This window comes from Ylistrum balloti, unplaced genomic scaffold (genome assembly GCF_031769215.1).
Source record: "Ylistrum balloti isolate Yb309-2 unplaced genomic scaffold, AGI_CSIRO_Ybal_v1 Utg372102, whole genome shotgun sequence".
In the NCBI taxonomy this organism is placed as follows: domain Eukaryota; kingdom Metazoa; phylum Mollusca; class Bivalvia; order Pectinida; family Pectinidae; genus Ylistrum; species Ylistrum balloti.
In genome coordinates, this window is record NW_026783008.1 from 1 (window position 1) to 19,369 (window position 19,369).

At 36.3% G+C, this 19,369-nt stretch overlaps 1 protein-coding gene across 1 annotated transcript; it reads left to right on the forward strand.

Annotated features, from left to right (window-relative positions):
• Positions 1-653: 653 nt before the first annotated feature.
• Positions 654-18,510, forward strand: LOC132564241 (DNA polymerase epsilon catalytic subunit A-like; the record flags this gene model as incomplete). The annotated part of the gene is made up of 17 exons (XM_060228910.1): positions 654-820; positions 3,147-3,219; positions 4,921-5,008; positions 5,779-5,954; positions 7,142-7,256; positions 7,949-8,187; positions 8,579-8,663; positions 10,213-10,416; positions 10,962-11,114; positions 11,387-11,458; positions 12,032-12,151; positions 13,405-13,490; positions 14,204-14,333; positions 14,587-14,798; positions 15,662-15,794; positions 16,570-16,679; positions 18,438-18,510. Coding segments are annotated over 17 exons (2,236 nt in total), but the record flags the coding sequence as incomplete, so codon positions are not given.
• Positions 18,511-19,369: the final 859 nt, after the last annotated feature.

A 19,369-nucleotide genomic window follows, 5' to 3' on the forward strand; every position in this document is an offset into this window, starting at 1 on the left:
TTAAAATAAAGATTTACATAGGTATCATTATCAAAATCAACTTTTTAGTGATATTTCATGATAGTCTTTAGAAAGTTAACAAATGACAGAGAGAATACATTCTTGTCAATAGAATCTTAATTCAAACTCAGATTTCATAAAAATCATGGCAAAAATATAAATAAAAGAGAGATGAACATACAGACTCCTTAATATGCTCATGGAAAATAAGAGGTGTTCTAACAGGTAATTTAGGATGGGGTGAAACTCTGATCTGACTTTTCAAATTACTGTTAATGTATATATTTTCACTGTTATCTTGTTTAGCATTTTTCATACAGAAAGTTTTTATGCTAACATATGATTGTGCTAATTGTTGCTTCCACAAATTCAAATATTCCTAAATATTTTATAAATTATAAATCCAGTCAATAGAGACAAAATAAAGGTTTCCAAGAAGACCTATTCCAGTAAAACATTTACGTGATCTCAGGACTCTAAAATAAATCACATATATCTGTAGTATGTTTCCTGCTTAAAATTGTATTCTATATGTGGTACTGTCAAGACAACTATTGGAGTAGATAGACATTATAACATTAACCCTAACTGTTTTCAGATAGTTCCTTCCCAATTTTTAGAATTCAAATATTAATTTACTTTGTATAATTCAGGGTTACCAAGGGTGCTGCTGAGGAAATGTTACCGCCTTCTCACCACACTTTTGACATCAAGCTGGAGAAGGATGTACGCCAGGTCCATCGTACCATCCAGAGGATACTTTCTGCCTATAAGGACGAGAAACGAGGACCAACATTTATAGCCATTCAGTCGCCTCACGGTAACGTTCCTTCTGTTAGTGGTGATAGTGATTGCTGTTTTAGATATTTTTCAAATCAACACAGACAAGTTATGATCATGATAGCTTGTATTGATAAATCACACGTGTTGGCCAGAGTGGAAGGTGATGATTCCACTTTTTAGTCTGAATGGAAGGGCCTAAGGAAAAGCTAGAATATATGAGGATAACCTATGCAGCTGCTAGAGACTTTTTTGTCTTGTTTTACAGTCAAAAACAGGTTGTATTCCCTGCCCAATACTTTGCTATTTTCCCCATATGTAGAAACAATCATAATTGTTTTCCCAATTTTAAAGAAAACGTTAGAATAATTTCCCAATTAATATAGGTACAGGATTGTATAATATTCATTTAGAAAAAAACACTTGGTTGTCGTGGTGACACTGCAGATCGTACTCGTGAGAGGTGATGCTATATTACTAGTTAGATAAGTAGAAAGGTAAGTATTTTATCATTGTGCCACCCGACTAAAACTTGAAAACAGAGGCTCAACATGTAAACCCCGACCAGGTGTTTATCCTGCATTAAGCACAGAGGCTCAGCATAGAAACCCTGACCAGGTGTTTATCCTGCATTAAGCACAGAGGCTCAGCATATAAACCCTGACCAGGTGTTTATCCTGCATTAAGCACAGAGACTCAACATGTAAACCCCAACCAGGTGTTTATACTGCATTAAGCACAGAGGCTCAGCATATAAACCCTGACCAGGGTATTTATCCTGCATTAAGCACAGAGGCTCAACATGTAAACCCCCACCAGGTGTTTATCCTGCATTAAGCACAGAGGCTCAACATGTAAACCCCGACCAGGTGTTTATCCTGCATTAAGCACAGAGGCTCAGCATATAAACCCTGACCAGGTGTTTATCCTCCATTAAGCACAGAGACTCAACATGTAAACCCCAACCAGGTGTTTATACTGCATTAAGCACAGAGGCTCAGCATATAAACCCTGACCAGGGTATTTATCCTGCATTAAGCACAGAGGCTCAACATGTAAACCCCCACCAGGTGTTTATCCTGCATTAAGCACAGAGGCTCAACATGTAAACCCCGACCAGGTGTTTATCCTGCATTAAGCACAGAGGCTCAACATGTAAACCCCGACCAGGTGTTTATCCTGCATTAAGCATAGAGGCTCAACATGTAAACCCCGACCAGGTGTTTATCCTGCATTAAGCACAGAGGCTCAACATGTAAACCCCGACCAGGTGTTTATCCTGCATTAAGGATAGAGGCTCAACATGTAAACCCCAACCAGGGTGTTTATCCTGCATTAAGCACAGAGGCTCAACATGTAAACCCCGACCAGGTGTTTATCCTGCATTAAGCACAGAGGCTCAACATGTAAACCCTGACCAGGGTGTTTATCCTGCATTAAGCACAGAGGCTCAACATGTAAACCTCAACCAGGTGTTTATCCTGCATTAAGCACAGAGACTCAACATGTAAACCCCAACCAGGTGTTTATACTGCATTAAGCACAGAGGCTCAGCATATAAACCCTGACCAGGGTATTTATCCTGCATTAAGCACAGAGGCTCAACATGTAAACCCCCACCAGGTGTTTATCCTGCATTAAGCACAGAGGCTCAACATGTAAACCCTGACCAGGGTGTTTATCCTGCATTAAGCACAGAGGCTCAACATGTATATCCCGACCAAGGTTTTTATCCTGCATTAAGCACAGAGGCTCAACATGTATATCCCGACCAGGGTGTTTATCCTGCATTAAGCACAGAGGCTCAACATGTATATCCCGACCAGGGTGTTTATCCTGCATTAAGTACAGAGGCTCAACATGTAAACCCTGACCAGGAGAGCATTGATTAGCATTTGTAGACATTTCTAAATGGAGTTGCATGGAAGTAGTATGGCATTATTATTGGATGACTATTAATTATGATATGTTACCAATGTTTTGCTCCTGAAGGGAGAGCATATAGTAGCTGCTTCGTATGTGTGTCCATCTGTCCATCCGTCTGTCCATCCGTCTGTCATAATTTTGTCTGTAGCATATCACAAAAACTATAAGTGGTATTAACATAAAGCATATAACTTATAGGTAGATAGACCTTGATAAAGAGAAGTGCAGTGTACAAGAATCATAACTCTCTTTTGCATAATTTAGGAGATATTGAAACTTGGTATATACATCAGACATGCTAAGATAATGTGCATTATACCAAATTCAGGGCCCACAACTTCTCCATTACAGAATTATTGCCCTTTGATTAGATTTTGGGCCCAATAAAATAGTTTTTGGGAAGCATTCATCAGTTTCACTAATACTCTTGTTGATTTCAGATTTCCAACACCTGACATCCAGTATGCCTGGTCTCCAAGACTTTCCACTGGTACCTGTTCATATTTCTGACAGGTGAGTGGTGGGGGATGAGTGGTGGGGGATGAGTGGTGGGGGTTGAGTGGTGGGGGTTGAGTGGTGGGGGTTGAGTGGTGGGGTTTGAGTGGTGGGGGTTGAGTGGTGGGGGTTGAGTGGTGATGAGTGGTGGGGGATGAGTAGTGGGGGATGAGTGGTGGGGGTTGAGTGGTGGGGGTTGAGTGGTGGGGGATGAGTGGTGGGGGATGAGTGGTGGGGGTTGAGTGGTGGGGGACTCCTATACCATCAAAATTAATGATAGCTCAGCGTTTCAACTTCTTCATTTCCAAAGGGATTTTCTTGATAACAATTTAAGAAACCATGATATCAACATCTATCCTATCCCAGGATTCTAGGATCTTTTTTGGGCTATTACAGTGAATTTATCACTTCCACACCAGGGCTTCAGGTGTTGCTAAGCGCTATTCCAGTGAATTATCACTTCCACACCAGGGCTTCAGGTGTTGCTAAGCGCTATTCCAGTAAAATATCAATTCCACACCAGGGCTTCAGGTGTTGCTAAGTGCTATTCCAGTAAAATATCAATTCCACACCAGGGCTTCAGGTGTTGCTAAGTGCTATTCCAGTAAAGCAGCTATCCCAGCCCAGGGCTTCAGGTGTTGCTAAGGGCTATTCCAGTAAAACAGCTATTCCACCCTAGGGCTTCAGGTATTGCTAAGTGCTATTCCAGTAAAACAGCTCTCCCACCACAGGGCTTCAGGTATTGCTAAGTGCTATTCCAGTGAAATATCACTTCCCCCCCAGGGCTTCAGGTATTGCTAAGTGCTATTCCAGTAAAACAGCTATCCTACCCCAGGGCTTCAGGTGTTGCTAAGTGCTATTCCAGTAAAACAGCTCTCCCACACCAGGGCTTCAGGTGTTGCTAAGTGCTATTCCAGTAAAACAGCTCTCCCACACCAGGGCTTCAGGTGTTGCTAAGTGCTATTCCAGTAAAACAGCTCTCCCACCCCAGGGCTTCAGGTATTGCTCAGTGCTATTCCAGTGAAATATCACTTCCACCCCAGGGCTTCAGGTATTGCTAAGTGCTATTCCAGTAAAACAGCTCTCCCACCCCAGGGCTTCAGGTGTTGCTAAGTGCTATTCCAGTAAAACAGCTCTCCCACCCCAGGGCTTTTGTTTACTATATATTGGTATTATTCCTCTTGAAGTTCTTGTCAGGAAACTGAACCATGGATAGGTTTATTCAAATTATAAAAATCTCAAGCTGAAGAAATTTCTGAAGAACCAACATCCTGATTAGTTCATATGTGTGTTTAGATTCATCTTCAAGGCTTCAGGAGGATACTTATAGTGGTATACAGAGGTTTCTTAAAAAAGTAGTAAACAAATAAACAAGAGGAACATCAACTGCTGAATCCCAGTAGGCCAATAGCGACTCTTCTTTCTTCTACAGCTGGTTATCATAGATAGATTTTATTTATTTTGGGGTCTAAGGATCAAGTAGATCATGTTTTACTGGAAAAGCCTCGTAAAGGACAAAACATTACCAAGAGTCTTCAAGAACGAATGAACGCTTGATATAAGCAACATCTTTTCCTTCTAATCATTAAAAGTATTTCCAAGGCATTCTTACAGGTCATTAAAATAAAACAATTGCTATGAAATACAAATTGAAAGAAACAAAGAAATATCAAAAGGTCTTCAGGAAATTTGCTGTATTAATGAGATTTGTCGTTTCAGTGAAACTCTATATAATGTACTAGACTGGCAGAGAGTTGGGAGTCGACGAATGTTACAACACTACCTCAATGTCGATATCATTCTCCACGTAAGTTATACTTAATCAAAAGACAAAAGGAAATACCAACATGTCAACATAATCATATTCCAAACTTAAATTAAATCTGGCTGGTGTTGATGAAGCAGAAGGCACTTACTCTTCTGGAACACCTGGTCTTATTTTTAGAAATCTCCATGTAGATCATTCTTTTGTTCATATTTTACCCTAGCTGTATGGAATTTGAGTTTGAATTATGATTATGTTGACATGTAGGTTTTTTTGATAATGTTCTGTTTTATGTTTTAACATTATGTCGACCAAATTAGATCCAAAATCTGATTACAAATTTTTCAAACACTGAACAAAATTCCAGAAATATCAGCTGGTTTCAATATTTTTCATGATTTGAGCAAGATCAATCCTTTGCCCAACGTCAGGTTGACCTAATCAAATCAGCTTGGTTAGCGATACAGCTTAAAAAAACATTGTGAGTGAGAAGCTGAGATCTTATCAAAATGGTGTCATTGTTTGTTCGGGTCTCTCAGGAGCAACAAGAAATTTTCTGTCACCTTAGCATTCTTCTACTAAAACCTTGTGTTGAAGTTCAGTAATTTGTGTCAAATGTAGAGAATTAGATTTGCAAATATAAATTTAAATAGGTATCCCATGTTTATTTTTCAATAGTAACACCTGTGTCACAAAATTCAGTATGGTATTCTCAGTTGTGAATATTTTCCTTTAAAAAGCTAAATGCAGAATAGTTTCACGACAGACTTGGTGTTAGGGGTCAATAGTTATACAAGCTGATCTGTTAACAGGCGATGGTAGAACAATGTCGTTACCTCCATATTCCCATGGGAAACATGCCAAAGGACATCACTCTCTATGGCTGTGATTTGTTCCTGGCGCGGCACCTCCATAAACATAACCACATCTTATGGTGTTCTGTAACCGAGCGACCAGACCTTGGAGGGAAGGAGGCCGATGACAGCAGGTAAGTCAATTTGTTCAAACCAGGACCACTTTTGTAATTCTCTTTAGAAAATGTTCTGCATTATGAAATAGAATTTTGGCAACATCTGTATGAGAGCATTTCTGCATGAAAACATTCACAGTGACATGAATGTATTTGCTTTGCAATACCGCATTGTCAGTGGTTTTTGTGAGGGAGATATTTTTGCTACTGTGCATTACATTGACGTGATAGCAAAAAATTTGGTGGAGGAATTAATGAAATAAATGTGTTTGAGATGTCCTTTAACAACCAGGTGATGAAATCTTAATTTTTCAAATATAATTAATTCCTTCTAATAGGAAATCATGACCTGTGACAATTATCGGGTGTATAGTATCGTCTTGAACATGAGGAAGTAATTATTTTTGACATTTAATGAAGAGGAGTTTATCGTCATCACAAATCAATTGGTCTTGTGTGTTTGAAGTGAAAAATTTACATACAAAATTACTCGAGAACCCCATTTAGATTTAGTTCTTATTAAGACCGAAGTATCATAGTATGAAATGCTACACCAGGATAGATTTTGATGGTAATCAGTCAAGGATGAAGGTCAAAGGTCAAACTTTAAAATCATGTATTATCGTGGGGCTCAAACTTTGTGGATTTCCAAAAACTACATTTTCATTGGCATTTAATTTCGTGGATAAATTTTGATTGCAAAATAAACTTATACTAAAATCCATGTTGATTTTTACCTGTTAATTATTTTGGAGACATATAGAGTTGTGAACTCCGAAGAATAAATCTTTAACAAATTTAACGATTTTACCGTACTAGACAACTTCAGAAATATAAACCATGAATTCATGAACTTCATATCAGGTTAAATTCATATCCTGTAATGATACCATTACGTAGAATGCTAAACCTGTCCAGGATTTTATCATCATAAATCAAGATCAAAGGGTCAAAGGTCATTCTGTCTGGTGTATGATTGTAGTATATTATCACGGATATCCATGGACTTGAGGAAGGTTTCTGTAACTATAACTAAATCTTGGCACTTGATTTGATGGGAATATCACATCCTTTTATACAACTCTAAATCAGAATTCATGTGATTTATAAAAATATCTTAAAGATTCTGACTGATCTGATGAATAGTGTAAGGGATTTGTAATTCTAGAAGAGATCTGTATCCTGGTAATTTTGTGTTTTGTCAGGCTGTGTATGGAACTGGAGGAGAATAGCAGTGTGGAATTGAACAACCCAGGCTCCTACTCCAGTGTGTGTGTCGAGTTAGACATCGCTAGTCTGGCTGTCAATACTATTATAGAGGTATTAATCTTAGACTGTCACGCTTAGCCCCTCTACAGCCCACTCATCCACAGCCTAACCTATACAGGCTCCTACTCCAGTGTGTGTGTCGAGTTAGACATCACTAGTCTGGCTGTCAATACTATTATAGAGGTATTAATCTTAGACTCTCAATCTTAGCCCCTCCACATCCTCACCAATACAGGCTCCTACTCCAGTGTGTGTGTTGAGTTAGACATTGCTAGTCTGGCTGTCAATACTATTATAGATGTATTAATCTTAGACTCTCAATCTTAGCCCCTCTACAGCCACGCCTATGCAACATTCCCTCCACAGCCTCACCAATACAGGCTCCTACTCCAGTGTGTGTGTTGAGTTAGACATCACTAGTCTGGCTGTCAATACTATTATAGAGGTATTAATCTTAGACTCTCAATCTTAGCCTCTCCACAGCCCCGCCCATACAACCCCCATCCCCTTCCTTCTCTAATACAGCACCCTGAAGAAATTACAGTTTTAACCTAAAATGGAATATAAAGATTCTATATAACTTAATCAGAACAATTATATTGTTAATGTTATTGAAGTTAATTTTAATTCTTTAAAGTTATTTCAAATCCAGTCCATTAAAATGTAACATGAAAAGTAGCATGCTTTGACCTTTAACCTGAATTAGCATGACTTGACCTTTGATCCCAATGTCTGTTTCTAAGTCATCCCACGTCAATGACCAAGAAGGAGCCAGCGCTGTGAGTTTCGACACAATGCCTCAGTCGTCACTGGAGGATATGGTGCAAGGACAAGGTGCTGCCACCTATTTGGCCAGCTACGATGATACTGCGCTCTGCTCCACAACATTCCGTATCCTGAAGAGCATGGTTCAGGGCTGGGTTAGGGATGTGACAATGTACGGAAATGTGTTTGCCGACAACCAGATCATTCATTTCTACAGGTAATAACAGTATTATATTACTGTAAGTCCATGACATTGATACATGATGATTTTAATTAAATATAAGTGCAAGTTCTGATCCATGTACCCGGGATATACTTTGGACTACGATATAAAAGACCATGGAAAATTTTCATCGGAATCGTACAATGTATAGACTGAATATCCAGTCTGAGTAGATCTCCGATAGAACTTGACATTATCAAGCATTCCTTTTGTTGTGTTTAGAATACTGGAGAACAATTCATCATCGTAGATATTGGTGATCAAGATTTAGTGACATTCAGTAGTGTTGTTAAGAAATATTTTCTCTGTAGATATTTGTTCTGAATTTGTTGGTAACTAATTCAGTGACAGCATGTTTCTCACTGTTCACTCTGTTTTCTTGTAGGTGGCTGCGTTCCACTGGTGCTCAGCTTTATGATCCAGCACTGAGAAGAACACTACACAACATGATGAAGAAAGTCTTCATGCAGGTAAAATCACAAAATGTAAAAATGTTAAATTTGAAAACCTGAACTAGATAACCAATAACTGCAAAAAATTTTGATCAGTGTTGTTCTTAATTAATATTTATCTAATCATTCAATCTTACAAAGGATCTGAAGATAATTTCTTGAGTTTTAATTTCAATACCTCTAAATTAAGCATTGGATGTTGAATAGATCATCACTCTAGTCAAGGGACATAACTCTGCATTGACTATGGAAAATAACCTACATTACTTTTCATTTTATATTTGAAACTGCTGATGTGTTAAATGAAACAGTTACATTTTTTAAAACAAAAGAATTTGTGTTAAAACAAAAGAAAATGAAACAGTTACATTTTTTTAAAACAAAAGAAATTGTGTTAAATGAAACAGTTACATTTTTTAAAACAAAAGAAATTGTGTTAAATGAAACAGTTACATTTTTTAATACCAAAGAATTTTTTTAATATTTTTTAAAACAAAAGAATTTGTGTTAAATGAAACAGTTACATTTTTTAAAACAAAAGAATTTGTGTTAAATGAAACAGTTACATTTTTTAATACCAAAGAATTTGTGTTAAATGAAACAGTTACATTTTTTAAAACAAAAGAATTTGTGTTAAATGAAACAGTTACATTTTTTAATACCAAAGAATTTGTGTTAAATGAAACAGTTACATTTTTTACAAAAGAATTTGTTTTTTATTTTTTAAACAAAAGAATTTGTGTTAAATGAAACAGTTACATTTTTTAAAACAAAAGAATTTGTGTTAAATGAAACAAAAGTATTTGTGTTAAATGAAAGAGTTACATTTTTTAAAACCACTGTGTTTTTAATACAAAAGAATTTGTGTTAAATGAAACAGTTACATTTTTTAAAACAAAAGAATTTGTGTTAATTTGTGAAATAGTTACCAAAAGAATTTTTTTTAAAACAAAAGTATTTGTGTTAAATGAAAGAGTTACATTTTTTAAAACAAAAGAACACTGTGTTAAATGAAACAGTTACATTTTTCAAAACAAAAGAAATTGTGTTAAATGAAACAGTTACATTTTTTAAAACAAAAGAAATTGTGTTAAATGAAACAGTTACATTTTTTAAAACAAAAGAAATTGTGTTAAATGAAACCGTTACATTTTTTAATATCAAAGAATTTGTGTTAAATGAAACAGTTACATTTTTTAAAACAAAAGAATTTGTGTTAAATGAAACAGTTACATTTTTTAAAACAAAAGAATTTGTGTTAAATGAAACAGTTCCATTTTTTAATACAAAAGAATTTGTGTTAAATGAAACAGTTACATTTTTTAAAACAAAAGAATTTGTGTTAAATGAAACAGTTCCATTTTTTAATACAAAAGAATTTGTGTTAAATGAAACAGTTACATTTTTTAATACAAAAGAATTTGTGTTAAATGAAACAGTTACATTTTTTAATACAAAAGAATTTGTGTTAAATGAAACGGTTACATTTTTTTAAAACGAAAGAACACATTACTTTACAAATGATACAGTTTTACTTTTTAAGACAAAAGGAAATATTGTTTTACAGTTAATAGCAGAATTCAAGCGTCTTGGATCCACCATAGTGTATGCCAACTTTAATCGAATCATTTTGTGTACAAAGAAGCGACGCCTGGTGGACGCATTATCCTATGTGGAGTATATCACCAACAGTATTAAGTCCCGAGAGTTGTTCCACTTGATTGAACTCTCCTATGAACAATGCTGGGAATACTGTATGTGGCTTGATCCTGTAAGTCTGTTACAAGGGGCCCATTTGGACCAGTTTGACTTAAATTTGTTTACTCCTGAAATACAGATCAGCCTACTTCTCCATTTTGCTTTCTGAGAGGCCTTGATGAAGCCCTTTGAGGCTTGTATTAAAACCCAACAATTCCATCCTGATTTAGGCCCAAAACGTGACATTAAAATTTTAACGTAAATGTATAACTGATGCTGGTGTGGTCATAAACTTCTGGATCACAAAACCATGAATTTACACTGAAGTTCTCACATACAACATTTTGTTTTCTGTATTTATCAAAATTGAAAACAAAAAACAATGGAATTCTGTTTTTGGGTGACTTTTGTGGGTTTTTTTATCGTTTTGTATTTATGAAAAATAACGGTTTCAAATGAAAATTGTTCTGGGAATCTATCCCCAGACATTAAGTAAATCAAGTGTCTATCAATCAAGATTTTTTTAAAGAATAAAGTCAGATTGGAAAATTGAGGCCTGGCACGGACACACAAAATGCATTTTATTTTGGTTTAAATTTACAATGTTTCTGTCTACAGGCAAACTATGGGGGAGTGAAGGGACGTCTTCCTTCAGCAGCAATGACAGACAGTTCTCAACCCAATCCCGACCGTGAGGCAGAGCAAGATAGTGAAGATGAGGAGGTTAGACAGGAAGAGGAGCAACTGAATAAATCGGATGAAGAGGATGAGGTACTCTTACTGAAAAAGATTATATGTATCTAATAGAAGTGCTTTTATTTGAAAAGGCTTTACTCTGAAAACAGAAACAATTAAAATCTGAGAAACTGTCATACCTTGTTTATTGATAGAACCACCTTCACCACAAACACCTTGTTTAACAATTGATGGTATTATAATTTTGTTGATAAAAAGGTATAAGATTTTGTTTTATACCTCTCATTGTGAATACCAAACAGTATTATTTGAAAAATTCAAATCTTATGAAGTTTGGTTTATTTCAGCCTGAGATTGAGATGAACTGGAACATAATGCATTTCCTACCCGAGGCAGGAGCCTGCCAGACAAACTTTAATGTAAGATAATGTGGTTTATGTTACACAGTCAGCATCAATACGCCCTATAATTCTAACTGTGGGCCGTTTAATGCTTAATGTCTCTGTTTATTAACTGCTTCAGTTTGATATTTCATGAAGAAAGGCTTGTTAGTAGAAATAATTAGGAGTGACCTTGCAGAATTCTTATTGGAGATCAATCACAAAGCGTCATACATCTTAGTTCTGTGATAAACAAACTCTGATGTTCATTTACATTTAATATGAGATTTTGAAACTTGTCAGGTACATTTCATTTTATAAAACTTTAGAGTCAGTAAAATGCATAAATCTGGTACAAAACTAATATTTCATAACATTCCAACATTGAAAAAATATATATATCTAAAAACACCATTTGCACGTTAAATTTTGACATTTATATTTTTCAACATTGTTCAATGATAAATTATGATTTTAGAATGCTGTTATGGTTTTTCAACGGGAAAATTTAACAGAAAAACATTGAAAATTTCTAAAATTTGAAGACCTGATTAATTAATTGTATAAATGGAAACATTTGTGAGATCTTCTACATCTGACATTGTATCACAGATGATTGTAGCGGGGTACATCCTGTCGGTTTACACCAATGTCATGGACGAACACCAAAGACTTACTCCAGGGAATACACCAGTCAAACGTCGCCATAACTCACAGTCACAGTCTCAACAGGTTTGTCATCAATTGCTTAAATCACAGATTAGTGAAATATAAAACTGTTAAATCTGAAAAACTTTCAAACTGGTCCATCAGAACCTGGTCTATATGAAAAACTTTCACGCTTGTCAGTCATAATCTTGTCAAAACAGAAAAATTTTCAAGCTGGTCAGTCAAAACCTGGTCAAAATGAAAAACTTTCGAGCTGGTCAGTTAGAACCTGGTCAAATCTCAAAAACTTCAAGCTGGTCAGTTATAACCTGGTCATTTCTGAAAAACTGGTCAAATCTCATGCTTGTCAGTCTGAGCGTAGTCAATTCTGACAAACTGATCAAATCTCATGCTTGTCAGACTTAAAACTACTTAAATCTAGCTCAAATCTAAACCATAAATCTGAAACTGGTCAAATGTAAGCGGTCAGATCTGGTCAAATGTAAGCGGTCAGATCTGGTCAAATGTAAGCGGTCAGATCTGGTCAGATGTAAGTGGTCAGATCTGGTCAGATGTAAGTGGTCAGATCTGGTCAGATGTAAGTGGTCAGATCTGGTCAAATGTAAGTGGTCAGATCTAGAATTGGTCAACTGTAGACCAAACTTCTCTACAACTGAACAAATGTAAACTTCCTCGTATCTAATTTGTCTGATGTAACCACTGTGAGTAAGTGATATACTATCAGCCATTTGCTGGCTTTTAATAGATTTATCAATACCATATTCCCACAGTAAGCCCACTATTATCTGTTATTATTCAATAGGGTCGCATTCGCATAAATAGTTGAAATGTTTTGAACACATGAACTGGCAAAGAGGAAAGGCACAAGGGCCAAGACTGGACTTCCAAAATCATGACTTGTGCATTTTACAGGAGGAGAGCCTTACGTGTACAAAAATAACATGCTGGTTGAATTTTATAAGTTTTCAGGGTTTCTGGTTAAAACAGTGTCGGTGTACACACCTATTTCCTGAAATGAAATGATAGGTATCCTATCATTTGTACGTTGTTTCATATTTGAAGTTATGAAACTGGATTTCGCCCTCTACCGCTTGGTCTGTTTCAGCCAGATTAAGGGAAAGTAGCCTTGAATTAACATCAAATGCTTTTTCATTGTCCTGTAAAAAGCGTGACTTTGAATCAGAGGTTAAGTGTTAGCACTGTGGATATCACTGGTATAAATGCAGTTTATATGTAATAATATCATGGGAACAGGCCCCATGCACCTCTTGTTCAGCATACTGTTTTACTGATATATTCAGTTTGATTGGCTACAGAAACCACTGGAGACAAGTGCGACCCCAGCCACAGTGACATTTTCGCAGGAGCTAATAGCGGGCGATCTAGCTCAGCAGATGTTTGCGTAAGTTTGAAGGAAATAAATAACATTCCACACCTGAAATTAATCAGGTGTTTTGCCTACTTAAAAAGAAGGCCATTCATTGGACAAAAAGATTTTCTGTGTGTACACGCTTACAGTTGTTATAATTAAGACAGATTAAACAACAATTTATGAAAATGTGTATTTTTTTAACAATAATATTGATACAGTATTATGTTGTTGATTGTTTTATACGCCGCCAGAGGCGGTCTTTTATTGGTGTCATCTTCTCCATCCGTACGTCCATTTCTTGTGACACAACTCCTCCTAAACTAATCATCAGATTTTCATGAAACTTGCTCAATGTCACTACTACAATGGGTAGATGTGCATGAATGGGCAATTTTGTTGTTCGTTGATTTTTGTAAGATTTATGCCATTTTCAACTTTGTATCTGTAGCTTGCTCTTAGTGGTGCCTTGTGAATGCAACTCCTCCTAAAATAATCATTAGATTTTCACGAAAAATGTCACTACTACAATGGGTAGATGTGCATGAAGGGGCGATTTTTCGTTTTGAACTTTATATTTTGTGGTGGCGTATATTGTGTCCACGGCACTCTTGTTATATTAATATCAAACTTGTTACCAACGGCAGTTAAAATCCTATCATTTTCTATAGCATTTTGCATTAAGATAATTATTTTTATGACTTAAGTTTTATCATCTTAGTTTATATATATCTTGAATCACCCAGTATTACACAGAAGATCCAGAAGAAGCTGGCTGGAAACACTAACAATGCAGCCATAGAATTTCCACAGAGACCTGGTTCTCATCTACTACTGAAAAACCCCGCCCTGGAGTTCGTCAAGTGTGTTTGTCAGGTAAGATTGACTGCTGATAACAGAGAATTCCTACAGAGACCTGGTTCGCATCTACTACTGAAAAACCTTGCTCTGAAGTTTGTTAAGTGTGTCTGTCAGGTACGGGTTTAACCTTCCTTGTTTGATTTTGACCTCTATTGTTTGACCTTCACCTTCCTTTTTTGACCATGACCTCCATAATTTGACATTGACTTTTGTTGTTTAAGCATATCTGTTGTTAGAGTTGAGACACATATTTCATCTTCACCCTCAGGTGTTGGCCTTGGACTGTAACATCACACTACAGATTACAAAACTGAAGCGAGATCTTCTCAAACTGATCGGAGTCGGTGAATTCTCCAGTGATGCCAAGTTTCTTGATCCTTGTTTGTCCTATGTACTCCCAGAGGTCATCTGCAAGTCGTGTAACCATGTCCGTGACCTTGACCTCTGTAGAGATCCTTACCTCAATCACAACGACTCCAAGTAAGTCAACATGAACTACTTTATCAAGAAAATTTATTTTTTTCAAATTTTTTTTCATTTTGACTTTTTGTCATTTTTCAGTACACTCAATATTGTAATATCCACTTTATAGTGAACATTGACTCAAAAATGTCAGTGTTATTGATGAATGCAGTGATTCACATTTACGATCATGTTATCCTTGACTGTCATTTTGTCATAGTTGTTTTCAATTGCTCTTCTGATAGATACAGATATAAAACTGTATTATGGTTTATGTTGTTTAATGATAATATACAGGTCAAGTTCTGATTTGATTATCGTAAAAAAAAATTCAAAGTTATGGCTATGATTTTAATAAGAATTTTCACAAAAACAGAAAGACTGAAATTGAAGAGCCTTGCTTAACCCCCCCAGTTAGAACTTTGAATCATCTCTTACAAAGCCAGTTACACTAAAAAGTTCTAAACTTCTCCTTGGTTGATGGCAAGCATTCAGGTCGTTCCTGCAAATCTAATTTATTTTTGTTTAATCTTTGTTATAGTGTTGTATTATATATATGAAACATGTGTTTATGAATGTTTTAATAAACTACAGTTGAACAGGTAATTTTCACGTGTAAAAATTTTCTTTTATTTTATTTAACAATCAAATTATATTTCAATGAATTAAAAGTTTAAAATCTTGATTTTAAATGACATGTTATACATGTCTCATTATTTCATGGATGGAAAGTTTGTGATCATGTCAAAGTATCGAAATATAGAGAAAATATCATCCAAGCAAAAAGGCAGACTGCTATATGATATTTCCCAGAAGTCATATATGTGAGTGTTGATTTTCCCAGAAATTGAAAATGATAATTTCACATTTCATTGTGACAGTGCGGCGTGGTCCTGTGTACAATGTAAGTCAGCGTATGATATGACAGAGATGGAACAATGTCTCATCGACTCCATTAACCGCAAGTCTATGGCCTACATACTGCAGGACCTCAAATGTGTCAAGTGTCAAGGGGTGAGTCAGGGTTTGGGGGATGAGGTGGGGCAGGAGTGAGTCAATAGCAAGGGGTAATGGGGTGGGGGGCAGGAGTGAGTCAAGGGAAGAGGTAATGGGGTAGGGGGCAGGAGTGAGTCAAGGGAAGGGGTAATGAGATGTGGGGGCAAGGGTGAGTCAAAGGCTGGGTAATGAGGTAGGGGGCAGAGGTGAGTCAAGGGTAGAGGTAATGAGATGTGGGGCAGGGGTGAGTCAGAGGTAAGGTAATGAGATGTTGGGCAGGGGTGAGTCAGAGGTAGGGTAATGAAATGTGGGGCAGGGGTGAGTCAAGGGCTGGGTAATGGGTAATGGAGATGGGGGCAGGGGTTATGTAGATAGAGACAGGGGTGAGTTATGGGCAGGGTAATGAGATGGGGCAGGAGTAAGAGGGATTGGATAATGGACATAGAGAGGGTAGGGAGAGGTTGGGGAGAGAGCATGTGGGGACAACAATAAGCGATAATTGGGAAGTCATAGAGTAGGAAAAGGATGAGATCTTTCTGGAGGATTGAGAGGTATTAGGGCAGTGTTGAATGGAAGAGTATTCTTTTCAACAAAGTCATAGTACAGTAAAAAAAAAGGGGGGGGGGGGTTGTTTTTGGGATAGAGGAAAAAGAATAAAGAGAAAAATAAGAGCCATTTAGATGAAATTGATGAGTAAAAAGCAATATGCTGTTTGAAATATTTAATATTGAAGAAAAAAGTCATGTTTTACATTACTGACATCATAACTCTTTGTTTTATTTGTTTTTGTCAGGTAAAAGAGGGAAACATGACAAAGTACTGCAAGTGTGCTGGAGATTTCATCACTACAGCAGCTCTCAAAGACTTTGAGAAAAGGCTGCGTACATTTAGGGGCATTGCCAGGTAGATATGTGTTAATCACCAGAAACTGTAAGAAAGTATGGAAATATTCTCAATATTCTTGTGAATTAATGTTGAAGAAGTCTTTAATTCATACTTATAAGAAATGGAATGCCTCCTAGGAAAATGTTTGAATTTGGCCAGAAAAGTTATGTGTTGTGCAACCTGTCTTTAAAAAGAAAAGAATTTACTTGGTTGATTTCTCATCTGTTATAGGATTTATAATGAAGGCCTGGTTTGTCATTGATTATCTCCCTTTATCTGTATGGTTGCAGGGAAAGTAGATTACCATTTCACAGAGTTAATTTAGGTCACTTTCATGTAATCCAGTTAAAATGGTTCAGGTGGTCTGGAATTATTCCATTATACTGGAATACACATGTTCCAGATGTTGGAACTGATATATGTAGAGCGTAAAATATACAGTTTCTGAATTTTCTGTCAAACATAAGACAATTAGAATTAAGATACCATCTATTTCACCCAAACTTAATAGCAGAATGGTTCCAGAAATATCGGAGTACACCAACCTTGCTTTCTGCTGAAATCCTGAAAACTAATGATATTCAGCAAGTTTCGGGACAGAAACAGCAGGACTCCTCAATCTACACATGCCAAATAATCCGCAGTCCAGCCTCGGTCCAGATCTGTTCCTGTTTCTTACAGGTTCAACTGTTTCAACTGCTTACACAAAAGCGTGTCCCATGAGTAATTTATGATTGTAGGTTATCTCCCTTGAAGTGTATTTGGTGGTTTGGTATTTCAATTCAGTTGGATGTTTTCTATGGTTGCTACACTTAAGCTCAGATATGACATACATCATGAAACACACATTTCAATTTAATGTGCTTTTAATACAAAACACTTTGTCCTGTTTGTTTTTGCAGACAAACTGATCCAATGTCACTTTAAAAGTAACATTTCAGACATAAATCAGGACAGACCATCTCATACTAATACAGGCCTTAAAGGCTTACTCAAAGCTTGACAGAAAGCAAATTAACATTAGTTGGGCTGTCCTTATTTGAAAAATGAACAATTTTGATCCAACTGGTTAAAACAATAAGAAAAGTGGTCTTCTTGTTAGTAGCATTAAACCTTGACATGTTGAACCTTCAAGGCAACTACAGCACAGTAATGTGATATCTTAACAAGATATTAGAGTGATACAGAAAATGTCAGCATAGATTTGATTAAGATGTACTATCAACAATTTATTAACAACAGTGAATATTATCAGCCTTTTTTGCTTACTCTAGAGGAATGGACATAATAAATCCTGGCAACTTGACATTTAGTTTCTAACATCAGTTTCGGCCTGCTATACTGGATAGCACATTGTATTGAAATGGCAGACATTAGAGAAATATTGAAATCAAGTCAAATCTGATCTGATAATAGATTTCACTCATCAGAGTAAAGTTTATTGTCATAAATGACCTCCCTTTAACTGTATTCAGTGTTTTAATGAATTAGAGAAAATCTCAATGGAATATGTTCTTTTCTATCGTCATGAATTATCTCCCTTTAACTGTATCTATTTGTGAAAATCTTGAAGGAAATATTTTTTCTTCATTTGTCATAGTAGTCTCCATTGCCTCACCAGGTAAATCGTCTCCCTTTGACTATGTTTGTTGTTTTGTGAGAATATCTGGAAAGGAGTAATTTCTTTGATTGATGTCAATAATCTCCCTTTTATTGTATTTAATGGTTTATGTGTCGCCTTATATACTAAGTTTTGCCTTGCTTTACATCTTTCAGCCATTACAACATGGTGGTGTTGATGGAAACTGTGGATTGGATTATCAAGATGAACCCAAGTATATCAAGCTGAGGAAGGGCTTTTTATAACTTCCCTCAAGTAATATGTGTACAAAACGTACAGGCAGAAATGTGAAGACCTGAACAGACGTTTACTGTGTTATGAGAAGACAAGAAAAAAACTTTAGGAAACGGTAACCCCGAGCACAGTCCGCCTGGAATTTTATATTTGTGGAGTTCATGTCACTTCAGAAATATTAACAAAGGATCATTCTAATGTTTTTTACGAGAAAGTGCCAAAGTATATTTGTTTCCAGTACGGGAGATAAATTCACTGTGAAATTAGGATTCCGAAATAGACAACTGAGGAGACAAGAAATACAGTGAAAAATTGTCAGAGTATATTTGTTTCCAGTACGGGAGATAAATTCACTGTGAAATTAGGATATCTAAATAGACAACTGAGGTGATAATTGCAAGAAGTACAGTTAGAAAGTGCTAAAGTACTGTGATCCATGGTGTGGGAGAGGAACTCGCTGTAAAATCTTAGATTCCTTAACGGCAGACTGAGGAGACAAGAAGTGTTGTGTGAAAGTGCTGAAGTAATACATATATATTCTGTTGTGGATTTAATGAAAAATCTAACCCTCCAACCTCTCAGATATCCTATCCCAGTATTGGAGCAAGTCAAGACATTTTACTTGAACAGCAGAATCACTAAATTTCAGAAACAGTGCTGGAGCTCATTCATTTATGTGTGCAAACTGGTTTGTCGTCAACATTTCAAATATAGCATGTTGGACATAAATCCAGGCAGGTCTGCAAATATTAATACATGCCCAGTAAAGCTCAAGTAAAGCTCATCAGATAGCAAAATGAGATCAGCTGGTCCATCCTTAATTCTTAAATAACGCTGGTCCAGCTGCTTTAAC